The 16,194-nt window shown below is 41.2% G+C and overlaps 1 protein-coding gene across 1 annotated transcript in view; it reads left to right on the top strand.

Annotated features, from left to right (window-relative positions):
- The window catches only part of LOC107585779 (roundabout, axon guidance receptor, homolog 2 (Drosophila)), a 360,609-nt gene that overhangs the window by 146,749 nt on the left and 197,666 nt on the right, over positions 1-16,194 (top strand). The window contains exon 2 of the mRNA XM_016272927.1: positions 14,489-14,815. Coding sequence (XP_016128413.1) covers positions 14,489-14,815 — 327 coding nt within the window. The remainder of the gene's footprint in view (positions 1-14,488; positions 14,816-16,194) is intronic.

Raw genomic sequence — 16,194 nt, forward strand, 5'->3', positions numbered from 1 at the left:
TGTGCAAGGCGTGGCGCAAAGATTGCACATATGGACCCCAAATGAGAAACATAGGGTTTAAGAATGACAAACTGATCATTTGAGATTTGTTTTTGCAAAGAAATGGATATACAAACATGATCCAGAATGAGATTTCATCAGTCCAAGAGTATGAAACAATCAACTGAACCAATTACACCAGACACAGTAGTCTGCACTGAATTCTGAAGAGCTTTCAATATTAACTTCTGAACTGGTGCTATTAGTTGCATCTTCTGATATGTCTGTTTTTGGTTTCATTAATCCCTCTTGCTTAGTCCGTTCTGCTTTTTAAAATATTACATCAGGATTATTATTCAAGTAAAACTCAGAGGCTTATGTGATTTATGTAATATTTGAAACAGCATGTTTATTTCCCCACATCTGTTCATGTCTTTTCTCTGCATTCCCTAAGCTGCCTAAACTGCTCAGTTTTGTTGTATAGATCAAGACCGTAAAGGAGTTTGGAAGCCAATAACTTCTGTCTATTTGGGTAGTCTCTATTATATATCATAACTAAATAAGTAATGGACAATGAACACTTGTTAGCTTTTTAATTAATTGTTAATGAAGATATTTTTAATGGTGTGAAACAAATGACTTGATGTAGTCAGATTGGTGTGTCCAACCATTAAGTCTGTATCTTAAGAAAATAAAATTAATATACCTAATTACAGTGTATGGTGTGTTTAGATAAGGCAAACTGCACTTGTATTTGGTGTCTTTTCATGATGTGAACAGTTCATATTTGTCTTTGAGACAGTCACACACATTACATTAGCTGTGTCAAGAGCATCTTTGTCCAAAATCCCCATTTCGCACTTAACAGTGTTTGCTTGGGTTTTTGTTTGAACTCTTTAAAGAGAATAAGGCCAGTAGATGTTACAGTGACTGCGGGGCTGAGTCAGGCTACAGCTTCTGCCATTGTCCTTCCAGCTTCTGCACTGTTTGTCTCCTGTTTTTGTCCCTGTATCTACCATGGAGCCTGCTAGTCTAGCCCAATTCAGCTCAGAAAATCCCTGTCCTTCCCCAATTCTGTTGCGCCCCAGCTGCCGGTTGCTAGGCACTGGTTGAAGGCATGGCCCTTAATTTTCGGAGGGTAAGAGGGGTGTAGGTCTTTCTAGAAGGGCCCATGAATCACCCTGGCAAACTGTTTGCTCCATAACCCTCCTCTCTCCCTGTCCGACTGGTCTGTGAGAGGTAATCCGGCCGTTCTGGTGGAAGGAGGAGCTGGGTTTGAGGAGCAGCCTTCTGCAAGCAGACAAAAAAGGCTGTGGAGATGCATTCAGAAAAGGCTGTGTGTGTAACAAAGCTGTCCTGGGCTTGAATGACCGTAGTCATTTAGTTCTGTTCAGGGCCAGGGTGATTAATGCTGCTCGGGGAGGGTGGGGTAAGAATGGAGACTTGGGAGAAAAGAGTTTTTGGGGTTCAGAGTTAGTGAGACAGGACAAACCTGATGTTCTTCTTGTTTTGATGTTGATTTGATACAGCTAGTCTGTAAGACCGAGACGTTTTATTCCAGTTTTGAAGATATTTAGCGATTGTGCTAGTCCGATTTGACCATTTTTGTCTAGCATCCGGTGAAAAAATGCATAGACTTACATTGACTTGAATCATAGAGTCTTAGGTGGACACTTTTCACTTGTTTCTTCAGAAAATGCAAAAACCTAGTTGATGTTATAAGATACAGTATAGCAGAAATGCTTACTCTTGGCTGCAGTATTTTGTCCTTGAAGCTTTAGGTTCAATGCTCTTGTCCCTACAGTATGTTCCCACGTCCCAGTTTTCTGCTATTATCCAGGGTCTGATCCCTTGGTTAACTTTGCTGCTTTTAGTAGTGTGTTCATAACCGAGAGCAGAGAACAAGACGATGCCCCACTCCCAAGCTCCCCTGGTGGAAGTGAGGAGACGTGCACCTGCCTGCCAGCGGTCCCTTGTGGGTTCGCTCTAATGACGCCGCTGTATCTGTCTGCACGCTGAAGCTTCAGTTCTGCAGTGTCAGGAGAAACTAAAACCCAGACTAGAGTGTATGTGTGTCTACGAGTCGTGACTGAAAGAGGCAAGGAGAAATATATAACTAGGCAATTCATCTGCAACAAAATGTGTCAGTGTGGTGTTCATAAACACCAGAGATGAGGTAGAGATGCATGTAAGATTATTTTGGGTCTCTTGTTATCGATGTTAGATCATTTGGAAGTTTCAGTTTTCTTAAATTCGTACTGTGTTTGATAGTACCAATTACATGAACAGGCTCGACGTAATTGAATGTGATCTGTAATTAAACTTGCAGTTGCGAGGTGGGTCTGATCTGGGGACTTTACGAATGAGACATCATAAAAGCAGGGTTTAAATGGAAATGTTCTGCACTAGTTGGCTAGGCTGTGATGCATCGCTGTTGTAATTGTGCCTCATTTTCGAAGAGAGGCCTGTGGTAATGACGCGTACACGGCTCAAAACCACAAAGCAACCACACTGGAGTCAGGGAGTGTTTGTGCATGTGAAGATGTGTGATTGTTTCTCAGTTTAGCACTCAGATTAAAACAAGGATGGGCTCTCGGAGAGAGAATGTGACGGATAGCTGGAGCGAGAGAGGAGATGATAGGCAAGCAAAGAGAGAGCGGAGGATGTAGGGAATCTATAATGAGGGTTCAAGTCGGGGGTCAGCGTGTGGGCACTTTGCTGACATTGTTGTAGTATCAGGCAGTAAGAGCACTGAGTATCTCAGCATGGGAGGCTGGATAGTATTACACCACTGCTGCTATACTTAGAGTATCACTTAAACACTCTAAACCTGCCTCTTCCTCCTCTGAGAGTCAGTCAAATCCGTCTTATAATTGATAATTACTTTCTTTGCAAGCAACAAGGGCTACGTCAAGCCAAACTCAGCCCCAGGAAGTGCGACGGAACAGGAACAAGATGTATTTCTCTCGTTCACAGTTTTTGTTGACAGTAATTTTGTTGATTCGCACCATCAATGGCTGTAAGTGTGAGAGTGGATGAATGACATTTAAAGGCGGCTGTTGAATCGGGAATGCGATGCATTGGAGTAGCTGTATTTTAGCAGTTTCTCTCAATAAAAATGTCAAAAGCAGCACAAAGTGAGGAGATTATATACATTAGAGTTGGAAAAGAGCTTCAGGGGGATGAGACCAAAGCGTTTTCATCTGCTTGGCTCGCTCTCAGTCAAGCATGCCTATGACATTTTCTAGAAAGAGGATGCGGTGGCATTTTGTTAGCTGTTTCATTTGTTCTTGGGATTAGAAAATGACTTGATGTGGCCTGATTTTTGTCTCTTAGATTTAGTTATACTCTTAGTCCTTCAAGCAAACCATGTGGTTCTAATACAACACAAGAATTTACAGTTGCTTTCCAGTTGCTGTCAGGTGTTTCCCCACAGTTAGATTCTTAACTTTGATCCTGTATCATATTTGACACGGTAATTTCAGTTTGTAACTTTTATAACTAGTGGCAATGTGCAGAAATTTCCTGAAGACTCTACAGATGTAGTATTTTTCCCAAGAAACAGAATTCCCCATACTTGCTGACAAGATCAAATATACATAATGTAAACTCTTTGCTCTGCACATGTACACACTGATAACACTCTGTTGATTCACAAGATACATATTGTTTCCTAAAAAGTGGATAAAGCCTGTCAAGATACCTTTTTTTTCATTTAAAGACCAATCAGTTTTCAGACTTTTACTACATGGGTTAGCTTTGATGTATGCTGTACTCTTAGAAATTGAAGAGATGCACATTCTTTCTCTTCCAGAAAATGGACCAAAAATATTGATTATATCCAATTAAGGGTTGAAAAAACCCACCTAAACCTCCCTAAGCTAGATTGCTGGTCTTAGACTGTTGGTCTCCTAATCTGATCAGCTGAAAACTGTCCAAATGATCAAACATACTAAAGAAATCTGGATTTGTTGAGCCAATTCATTTGGTCTTTAATGTGAATAAACAAAAGCGAATGAGCCAAGTGTCAGATTTTCCCTCAGGCATGCACTTTCCCTAGTTTCCTAGACCCAGCCTGCCAGTCAGAAACGAAACTACAGTGCTATAAGTATTATGGACAATTTCTCTGGCTAGAGATCGTTCTTTGGTGATAGCGGCCTGGCCTTTATCTTTCTCTCCATTTGACAGTCAACAGACTCGACCGAACACAGTTTGTACAATACACTGACTTCTTCAGTCCACAAAGTCATGTTTGAGAAAGTGTCATTTGCTCTTTCATCCATTGGCTTCACCTTGCCCTCGTTTAGTTGTCTCTTGGCAGCTCTTAGATAAGAAAGGATCTGTGTCAAGGCTGAATGACTCAACACAACATAACACAAACAGATAAGAGGAACCCACACACACACAGAGTGGTAAAGCCTAGATAAAGAATTTAAATGAAATTCAGCTAGCGCTATTTTTTCAGAATAATCAAATCCCAGAGCTGTGTTTTTTCCCCTTTGGTCCGGGACTCACTCCAGCCTGTGCCTGATACGTATGAGACACTGCGGAGAAGAGAGTGAGATTAAAAGCAGCTCTGCCTTTCATGAAAATGGATGAGGCTCAGCCACAGTGGAGCAGCTGAAGACAGAGAGACTGCCCGGCACTCCAAAGCGCATCCGTCATGCGCGTCAGGGCAGTAATGCAGAGAAGAGCAGTTCAGGGCAGTGTATAAAACCTTCCACGCTGCCACCTTCACTCTCATGCATCACGGCTGTGCTTCAGACGGCCCGCTGTGCGCGCGAGACCAGGCCTTTTGATTATCACAGAGAAAGTTTTACTGAGGAGATTTTATAACTTTGCTGAATTAGGAAGTTTATGTTATGAGTTTGAGGCGAGTTTAGATTCAGCCAGGATTAGAAAGGGCTTTGTAGGTTGACATTTAGGGTTGTCGTACATCACACGTGAAGTTAAGTACACTTAACAGTCTAAATTATAGGTTTAGATTTAGGATTGTATATTTAAATTCAGTGGTTTTTCTGTCCGATTCACAATTAAAAGCTGAGACTTACTGAGGTTTAGAAACTGGCTTGATTGGATATATTACGGTTTTTATTCAGAAGTCGTAATTGTAGATGAAATTATAAATGTCCATTTCAGTTTCTTGTAAATACACTGTTACTTGGAGTTACACACAGTTTCTTGTAGATATTCAGTTTTGAAAGCAGGATTGTAGGTTTAGATTCAAGATTTCGTGGTTGGACATTAATCGTTGCAGTGTTATTTGTGGCGAATTTTTCCAAGTAATGATATCAGTGACTCATGTTTTCTGTCAGCAAACAACTCTTGGTTTCCTGGGCATAGTCCATGTGAGGTTCAGGCATGACTTTTGTTGGTTACCTGAGTCTGTTGATGACCTTTCATGAACATAGCTGAGGTGAATTTGATAAGGCAGCGCATCTGTCATGAATACGACCTGGCTGACAACACATTGAGTCATCAGCTGAATCTACATGGAAAATGGCGAGAATTCCCTGAGTACTTCCATTTATAAAATGCAATACTGGTCTTCAAAACATCAACTTTGTACTTTTAAAAAATTTTTTTGCATGTATATATCCTATAGTCACTATTTAAACTGTAGAATAATTGCACACTTGCTTACTCTTGGTTTCAGCCTATAGGTTCTTGTCTTACCATAAATATAAAGTTATTATCATGTAGAGCAGACCCCTACAGACCTTTAATTGATTTAAACTTAAAAGATCATCTCTGTACCCTCTGCAGAGATGTTCAGATTAAGCCTTCTATGAAATGAGACTTATAAATCTCACTGGACCTGCTTTGGCTTACTAAGAGAGACTTGGGCTGATCCCAGGGCTCAAGCTTTTCATTAACATGCATTCCAGGCACACTGTATCTTTCACTATACCTGCAGTCTATACCTCAATTCAGCTGGGACCAGCGGGCAAAGACTGTAGCCAAGTCAGTGACATGCCCATGTGTTTAACAGCGGCCGCCCACATCGTCCGCAGTAAAACTGCCTTCTCTCAACTCTAGTGACTAATGTGGCCTCCTTTCTTTAGTTCTCTTCAAAAGCACATAGGGTTTATTTATTTTTCGCTCTGTTGACTTTGGACCATGAACTGTAAGGTATACTAAAGACATTACTGTATGTCAGGAGACAATCATATCGCTTTTTATGTCACTCCACAAAGTCGTGGCTGCTCTTTAGAGCCGTTCAAAGATCAGCCGTCACCAGGATGCAAAGAATGAGCGAGGAATGTCGCAGAACACCTGTGTGTGTGCGTGTTCATTAGGGTGTGGGTGCATATGCACACACACAAAGCCCTACATAGCTCTGATGTTAGCACACACATGCTTTTATAAAAGACCCGGCACCACAATATTTTCACAAAGTCAAACAAACTCACACCTGCGGGAGCCCATTTCAAAGTGTCCACGCTGATCTGACCCACATTACTTTACAAGACAATCCTGGCATGTTAAATAGATGTTGAATAAATATGTACAAAAAGCGCATGATAACGAGGGCTTTCAACCACTGCGGAAAACAAAGAAAAAAACTTGTTTGGCTATTAGTAGAGAATCATCTGCACACATATCATTTCTTTAGCAGTTATTTACTATGGCTAGTTGATGAGTTGCGGCTTTGTTCAGTTCTCTAAACATAAGTATTAAACTACAGCTCATGCTGGACAATTGTGAAATGCAATGATAGCTCAAATTGTGTGATTTATTGACAAAAGGTGTGTGCTATCTATTTTTTTTTCTTTTCTGACTTGCACCAAATTGAATAAATGTGCAAATAGTAGGCCTAACATCCCTGAACACATCTCACCTGGCCCTTCATAAGAGCCAGACCTTAGATACCTTTCATCCATTCATCAGCCTGAGAGAAAACGAGAGAGTTGATGTGAATGCAGAAGAAAGGAGGGAGTGAAAGGACGAAATGGAGGGGTGTTGATGAGGGTTGCTGCCCTCCTCAGAACGTGGAATTCCGTCTTCCACGCCTTTCCTTTTTTCTCTCAAGGCCATGACAGGTCATTTCCTGAGGGGAGAGAGCGATAGAGGGATGACTGCTGATAGAAAGTGGCAGACGGAGATGGAGGGAAAGAGAACTCGTATCCTGTGAGGAGAACATAGAGGTGTGGGGAAAGATTTGAGAATGAAGGAGACAACTTGACAGGAAGTAGAAGCCGCTGAAATATAAATATGTACAAAGCCATTATCTTTGATTATTAAATTCTCATTCCTCTAGTTGGGTCTATTTATATCTTACCGCAGGAGCGGACTCGGGAAGCGTACACTGATACAAAGTCAATAACTCACTGCAGGGGAAGAGTGTGTGTAAAAGAGAGTGAGATACATAGGAAGGCAATATCTGGAAACATTCCTTTTTTTGAAAGAGGAATATAGGCTTTCTGGAATTATCAGGCTCTCTCGTGTTTGCTTTCCACGTGTATGTCTGTGCAGATGGAGACAGGTCAGATACCGCACTGCTCAGGTTTACTGGGGTTTGTTTGTGTATATGCTATGCAATTCCATCTGAGATAAGTTTTCAAGACTTACCGGCCAAAGTTATTGTGCATCCAGGCCTCTGTGGGACGCCGGAGGGCAGGCGTTGTGTGTGTGTTGGGTGACAGGGTGGCGACATGATGAATCTTCAAGGGCGTTCCTGTCCGTGCGAGGTTGTGCCGTGTGTGTATTCAGAGCTATGTCTGAAAGCATTCAGTAACATCATCCCTGTTTCCCGACAGACATTTTTATATTTTCCACTGATGACATGATGAACGAGTAACTGTCAGACTAGCCCGAGTGAAGATATTCATCTCGGAGAGAGAGAACTTACAGTGCCTGGGTTAAAGGGCTTCCATAAAATTCAAACCCTGCCAGCATTTCAGGTTTGTGTGTTTGCTACGTTTTCAAAGCAAATTCACCTTGTTTCCCATAAGATTTGACAAGACTGAGAACAGGGATGTGGTTTGAAACAGGGTTGATGTAGCAAACAGGATGCATAACTGCAATTCTGATTTAAACATAAGGAAACAGAATTAAAATGAATTTAGGTTCAAAGAAATGAATGCAGCTTTTTATACAGAAAAGGCAAGTTTGTCAAAATAAGTCATGTTTGAATTTTTTTAAAATGTTTAAAAAGTCTTTAGATAGATAGAATGATAGAACGATGGATAGATGGACAGAATGATAGAACGATGGATAGAATGATATAACGATAGATAGATAGATAGATAGATAGATAGATAGATAGATAGATAGATTGATGGATAGATGGACAGAATGATAGAATGATATAACAATGGATAGATAGATGATAGAATAGATAGATAGATAGATAGATAGATAGATAGATAGATAGATAGATAGATAGATATAGTCGCTGCCATTTTGACCCCATTCTTTCAGTCTCAACTTTCTTTTCTGCTACTTAAAATATAATAAATAAAAAACAAGGAAAGTATTTTCTCGTATGTATGCTCTGTGAACCATAAATTATTTTCTACTGTGACGTTCCTTCAGGCGCATACTAATTCAATTAACGTTAATCCGCATCAAAATCCTGAGATAACCATTCGTCAAACGGTGACCTCTTTCCTCGCCTTTTATTTATTGCCAATGGAACAGTGTAATTAGAACACCTTTGGGACGTTGCCCGTGGTAACCTCTGATCGCAGCTCCACACACACACACAATAAGTGATGTGTCCTCTGGGGCCTTTCTGGCCTTGCTGCAGTAGGTGGATAGTAGCTCTGGCTATTGATTTGGATGGTGAATGGCTGGCTGAAAATTTGAATGCTTAGAGGTTTATTGCTCTTTCATGGTTCTCAGGTTTTTTTTTTGAAGTATCAACATCGACTCAGATTTTCTCCTAAATACGCTTAGGGAAAAATAAAAATATAGAAATATAGATATATTTATGTAGTGAAGCTTAGATAATTTGGTAACTGATCAGAACACAGTTTGAGATCTTTTCTGAAACTCTTGAGTAGATATGTGAGATTACTTGGGTCTTTGCTTAGGAGAGTTGTGATAGTCTTCATTTGTTATTATTGGTGTCTCAGAGAGGTCCTGTTTGTGGGTGCCATGACTCCTGCAGAGAGGAGAACAGAGAAGATGAAGATAACTTTATGGAAATGTACTGTAGATGGCTCAGCAGTAGGCTCAGAAAGATAAACAGTTCAAACTACTATTTCTGTCCTTCACCATCCATTAAGTGGTGGCACGATATGAACAAGGATGAAATTAGACCTCTCCCCATGCAGGAGACAAGAGGGAGGATCTGCAAGTGAGCTATTGTTCTTAACCAGCCTGTAAACAATGACTAACATGACAGTTCACCCCTTCTAGGCTTGCTCATCCATAGAAAACACATCCTCCTCCTCGACTGATTCTGTAGGATGCCTATGGCGAGGAGGAGGAGACAGGCTTTAGGAAACTTAGATGAGATGGAGGTAGATGATGCTATTTCCATTTTTCTTCCCCCGCTAAAATATACTTTCTGGAAAATGTATGTATATAAATTGCATCAGTGTGTTACATGTCATTTCAAGAATGATTATGAATGCATGAATCAAACTCGATTGGAATGTCCACAGTTTCTCACACGGTTTTCCACGCATCATGTGTGTGTTCCCCAGTCCAAATGTGCGTGCATATGCATATATGCCCTTGTGTGTGTGGGCTGGCTGGGGGGTCCAAGGGAAGAGGAAATTGTTCTTTGAATGGTGTGCACTCAGAGACATAGTAAAGAGCACTCTCCCAGGCGGCCAAGAGCACTTGATTGTTCCACAAGCAATGATCGCATTAAGAGAGGGCAGCAGGAAGAGAAAGAGAGAGAGAAACAAAGAGACAGAGAGTGGGAAGGAAATAAATTGACATTGCCAGTGGCTTAGTCTGCTGATGGGAGAAAATATAGAAAAAAATTACTTTTAATGTGCTACATCCACAAGTGTGTTAGGGGTAATGGAGTGTGTTGGGGTGGGGGTTGCGGTTTGTCTGCCTGTATGATTGACCCTGTTATAGTGGTCACTGTAAAAACTGGTTTTACAATTTCAAGAGTGGAAAACAGCAAGGGATAGATAGATAGATAGATAGATAGATAGATAGATAGATAGATAGATAGATAGATAGATAGATAGATAGATAGATAGATAGATAGATAGATAGATAGATAGATAGATAGATAGATTGATGGATAGATGGACAGAATGATAGAATGATATAACAATGGATAGATAGATGATAGATAGATAGATAGATAGATAGATAGATAGATAGATAGATAGATAGATAGATAGATAGATAGATAGATAGATAGATAGATATAGTCGCTGCCATTTTGACCCCATTCTTTCAGTCTCAACTTTCTTTTCTGCTACTTAAAATATAATAAATAAAAAACAAGGAAAGTATTTTCTCGTATGTATGCTCTGTGAACCATAAATTATTTTCTACTGTGACGTTCCTTCAGGCGCATACTAATTCAATTAACGTTAATCCGCATCAAAATCCTGAGATAACCATTCGTCAAACGGTGACCTCTTTCCTCGCCTTTTATTTATTGCCAATGGAACAGTGTAATTAGAACACCTTTGGGACGTTGCCCGTGGTAACCTCTGATCGCAGCTCCACACACACACACAATAAGTGATGCGTCCTCTGGGGGCTTTCTGGCCTTGCTGCAGTGGGTGGTAGAAGCTCTGGCTATTGATTTGAATGCTGGGCTGATGAATCTCAAGGGAACCAATAAAAATTATTACGAAGAAGATCATCAAAGCTCCCCAGCCTTCTGCTTTGCACATGAATAAATGTGTGGCAGAGCTAATAGAAGAGCGGTGGAGGTGGCATACGTGGTCATCTGTGCCCAGAAGAAAATTTTATTGCTCTGAGGTTTTATTGCTCTTTCATGGTTCTCAGTTATGTTTCTTTGAAGTATCAGATGTTTCTCCTAAAAACCCTTGGGGAAAATTTTAAATGTAGAGCTGTATATTTATGTAGAGAAGTTTAGATAATTTGGTAACTGATCTGAACAGAGTTTGAGATCTTTTCTGAAACTCTTGAGTAGATATGTGTGATTTCCTGGATCTCAGGAGAGCTGTGATAGTCTCCATTTGTTCTCATTGGTGTCTCAGAGAAACAGTTTGAGATTAAAGAGGTCCTGTTTGTGGGTGAGGAGATGCTATGACTCCTATAGCGAGGAGATGAAGATAGCTTTATGGAAATGTGCTGTAGATGGCTCAGCAGCAGGCTCAGAAGAAAAAAAACAACAACATTTCAAAATTTTTCTGTCCTCCACCATCCATTAAGTGGTGGCACAATATGTACAAGGATGAAATTAGTCCTCTCGCCATGCAGGAGACAAGAGGGAGGTTCTGCAAGTGAGCTATTGTTCTTATTTCTCCTAAAAACCCTTGGGGAAAATTTTAAATGTAGAGCTGTATATTTATGTAGAGAAGTTTAGATAATTTGGTAACTGATCTGAACAGAGTTTGAGATCTTTTCTGAAACTCTTGAGTAGATATGTGTGATTTCCTGGATCTCAGGAGAGCTGTGATAGTCTCCATTTGTTCTCATTGGTGTCTCAGAGAAACAGTTTGAGATTAAATAGGTCCTGTTTGTGGGTGAGGAGATGCTATGACTCCTATAGCGAGGAGATGAAGATAGCTTTATGGAAATGTGCTGTAGATGGCTCAGCAGCAGGCTCAGAAGAAAAAAAACAACAACATTTCAAACTTTTTCTGTCCTCCACCATCCATTAAGTGGTGGCACAATATGTACAAGGATGAAATTAGTCCTCTCGCCATGCAGGAGACAAGAGGGAGGTTCTGCAAGTGAGCTATTGTTCTTAACCAGCCTGTAAACAATGACTAACATGACAGTTCACCCCTTCTAGGCTTGCTCATCCATAGAAAACACATCCTCCTCCTCGGCTGATTCTGTAGGCTGCATATGGCAAGGAGGAGGAGAGGAAGACAGGCTTTAGGAAGCTTAGATGAGGTGGAGGTAGATTATGCAATTTCCATTTTTCTCTTTTTCCTAGTAAAATCTACTTTCTGGAAAATGGATGGATATAAATTGCATCAGTGCGTTACATGTCGTATCAAGAATGATTATGAATGCATGAATCAAACTCGATTGGAATGTCGACAGTTTCTCACACGGATTTCCACGCATCATGTGTGCGTTCCTCAGTTCAAATGTGCGTGCATATGCATATATGCCTTTGTGTGTGTGGGCTGGCTGGGGGGTTCAAGGGAAGAGGAAATGGTTCTTTGAACGGTGTGTGCTCAGAGACATAGTAAAGAGCACTCTCCCAGGCGGCCAAGAGCACTTGATTGTTCCACAAGCAATGATCGCATTAAGAGAGGGCAGCAGGAAGAGAGAGAGAGGGAAACAAAGAGACAGTCAGAGAGTGGGAAGGAAATAAATTGACTTTGCCAGTGGCTTAGAAAAAATTACTTATTCATTTTCATGTGCTACATCCACAAGTGTGTTAGGGGTAATGGAGTGTGTGTGTGTGGGGGGGGGGGGGGGGGGGGCGTGGGTGTGTCACAATACTGCAGTTTTTAGAAAGGCGACCTGGGTGAGATGAAACAAAGGACAAACAAAACACAAAACACAAAAGAAAAGAAAAGGAAAAGGAAGACATAACATTGGTGTAGCATACCTCTGACAAGCTGTCCTCATTGGCTAGGTGGGGGGGGGGGGGGGGGGGGGGGGTGTCTGCCTGTATGATTGACCCGGTTATAGTGGTCACTATCAAGGCAGTTTTACAATTTCAAGAGTGGAAAACAGCTATGTTTGCCTGTTGTATATCTGTAAAGGTCAAAAAACAGCATTGGGCTTTCAAAATATATAGCATAATAAAAATTAAAGCAGTATTTTTCTTGCTCAATACTAGTTAAGTTAGTAGAATCACTACTTTTAGTTAGTTACCACCTAGTCAAAAGGAATTGGCTCCATTTATGCTATGGTGTGAATAATATTCTCTTTTATCGGTTTATCCTCTATCTTTTTTTACATTTCCTTCTGTTCCTCACTTAACAGGGAAAAGCACAATTTTAGAAGCATCTGCTGAGCAAAATTTCTCCCTGGATAAAAAGACGAAAGAAAAAAATACAGCAAGCAGATGGCGCCTCAAGGTTCAGATGATTAGAGGTTACAGATTGGAATACAAATTGGATTAAAAGAAATTAGACTAATAAAAATCCAATCGCATGGCAAGTGCAAGCATATTCACCTCAGTCATGTAAAAGTCTCTGCCAATGGCTGTCGATTAGAAGCTAAACAGATGCTCCAGTGAGATAGCAGTTAATATATGTGTGTGTATGTGCGTTCTTGGCAAACATGGTCCTCCCATCATCCTCTTATCTTGACCCACCCCATTTATCAATGTCATAATGTTAATTAGTGGTTTGTTCATTTAGTGACTTACAATATCAAAATGAACTTGTTTCTGATTGCTGAAAGCAGGACATAAAACTCAATCAGAAACAAAATGTTATAAACGTTCGTGTTCATTCATTAAAAATTGGTGTGTGTGTGTGTGTGTGTAAATCGATTCTGAATTTAATTAGATCCAGAAGAACATGCATGGATACACCAAGGTTGCATCAGTGTTCCAAACTTAAATGAGTTTGACACCTCAGGTTTTGAGGGATGCAGACTGCCAAGAGGGAGGGTGAAGGAGAAATGCGAGAGGCAGTGAGAGAGAGCAAAATCAGTGTATCTGCAAACTTCAGCAGAGCTTGGTTTCATAGTATGCAGCACAGGGTACAGGATAAGATCTCGCCCTGTCAGTAGCAATTCCCTTGTGTGACCCACAAGTCTGCTCTGGGTCCTGTGTGTGGCCCCACTTAGACAACAGACAGCTGGAATGATCACTAATCAATGAGAGGGAAATGGCAGGAATTAGCACAAATTAGGTGAAGTGGGAGTCCTCGCTCCCTTTAATTGAGTCTGTACTGCACTGCGAGAGAGAACGAACCTTTAGAGCACACTAAGACTCAGCAAAATATATTTGCATACAAACAAACAAGCTTACTTCTCTGCTATGCTGTGTCCTGGTCCAACTGGGAAGAGACAGCGTGGGTATCACATTTAGAAGTGATCCTAAACACCCTAAACAAATGCTCTTTTTTACTGCAGTTCCATACATCAGCAACCGAAAGAGTTTAGCACCGCAGTGAACTCTTGTACATCAGCACTGCACACCTGCCATCCCAAGAGAGGACACGGCCACCTTCAGCTCAAGCTAGCTGCTGCTGCTGGGGCTCTCATAGCGTAGGAGGTCCGTTCTGCGCTCTGCAGTGGTTTATGTTGAACAAACAGCTAGCGAGCAGCTGTTTTAGCAGTGCTAAACAAGCAAAGCTGCACAGAGCTGTGTGCTGATCATGCTAGCATGCTACTCTCTTGGGAGGTTTAGCCACGAAACAAACATATTGTGCTTCAGTTGGACCTGACAAGTCTTCCTCTTTCTCTGTTTTCCTAGGATCCCGTCTACGGCAGGAAGATTCTCCACCTCGGATCGTAGAACACCCTTCCGATCTGATTGTTTCCAAGGGCGAACCAGCCACCCTAAACTGCAAGGCGGAGGGGCGGCCCACCCCTACCGTAGAGTGGTATAAGGATGGAGAACGAGTTGAAACCGATAAAGATGACCCTCGATCCCACCGCATGCTCCTGCCCAGCGGCTCGCTCTTCTTCCTGCGTATCGTACATGGCCGTCGAAGCAAACCTGACGAGGGGGCGTACGTTTGTGTGGCACGCAATTACTTGGGGGAAGCAGTCAGTCGAAACGCCTCACTGGAAGTAGCATGTAAGTATGCGATTTCTTTAATTATTGTCTTGAGTCACAGTAACAATCAGTGTTGGAGAACTTGTTTTTTCCATGAACCCTGTCGACCAGGCTGCACCTTAATGTTCCTAAGCGTTCAATTGCACAATTCTGCTTTTGGAATACCACGTTTGCCGCATCAAATTGTGATTTGGTATTGCATCTGACTGATTTTGGAAAAGGCCTGAGTTCCCTAGTTCCAAAACAATCAGTAGGAATGATTTTGCAGTTGGCTTCTGACTTTAATTAGCTCTACATATGTTTGAGCAAATCTTAGATATATCAGTCTGTTTCGGTACAATCTGCCAGGCTTGTAGTTTTTCCTTCTGACTGAGAAATGAAAATGATAGGGCATGCCAAGGAAGTGCAAAGCAATAGACTCAGATGAAAGAGCATGCTAGGTGTGGAAGGAGGGTGTAGACACACTAGGCAGAATCTGGGAGGGGGGCTTATTGACAACCTATAGATGGGTTCTGGTTTGAAGATGGGTCTCTGTTGGGTTGACTTGCATTTTCAGAGAGAGCACATCTCCTGGGATCAAATCCCCAAGCTAATCAGAGACCATTATGAGTGACAGCTAACCTGTCCTCATTTGCTTTTCTACTAGACAATGAGTATGCTATTTTAATCATAGGCCTTTTTGCTAAATCATTGCTGATTAATGGACTGTTGTAGCCAATAAACTCTTTGCCAGACAGATCTTGGGCCTATTGTCTTGGGAGTTTGTGATCTTTGTGATCAGTGAATACATTTCAGCATCTGAAGGCATAAAAGCTAGCTACACTAGCTTAGCAGAAATGCCAAAGCAAAAGTCATTAGAGATTAAGGAGTATTGGTCTTATTTCACTGGGTTTGTAGTCTAGACCTGAAGTCTAAGTGAGCCGCTATCTTGAAGTCTGTTTCAACCCCGAGCTGATCAATACTGTGGCCTCTCTTATGCATTGTTATGAAAATAGGAGCAATCCATCATGGAATAAGGATATTATGATAAATATTGAATGAATGGATAACTAAATTGGCTCTGCCGCCAAGACCCCATGCAGTAATGAGAGTGTGTGTGTGTGTGTTTAGCTGTTGGAAAGGGTAACTCTAGATGAAGGGATTGTGGGAAGATTTTGAGAGTCAGTAAATTTTGAATGCTGCTGCATTTTCTATTTTTAACCTGTAATTGATGATACAGGACGGTGATTTGGGTTAAAGGAGATGATGTTGGCGTTTAGTTTTTGCAAAGGGTACTTTCGAGCTAGCAATTGCGGGAAGCTTTTCAGTAATATTTTTGAATAAATGTTCTATTTTTAACCTGTAATTGATGATACACAACTGCGTTTCGGGTTATAGGGTATATAAAGAAGGGTATAAAG

This window comes from Sinocyclocheilus grahami, unplaced genomic scaffold, assembly GCF_001515645.1.
Source record: "Sinocyclocheilus grahami isolate Dianchi unplaced genomic scaffold, SAMN03320097.WGS_v1.1 scaffold74.1, whole genome shotgun sequence".
In the NCBI taxonomy this organism is placed as follows: Eukaryota; Metazoa; Chordata; class Actinopteri; order Cypriniformes; family Cyprinidae; genus Sinocyclocheilus; species Sinocyclocheilus grahami.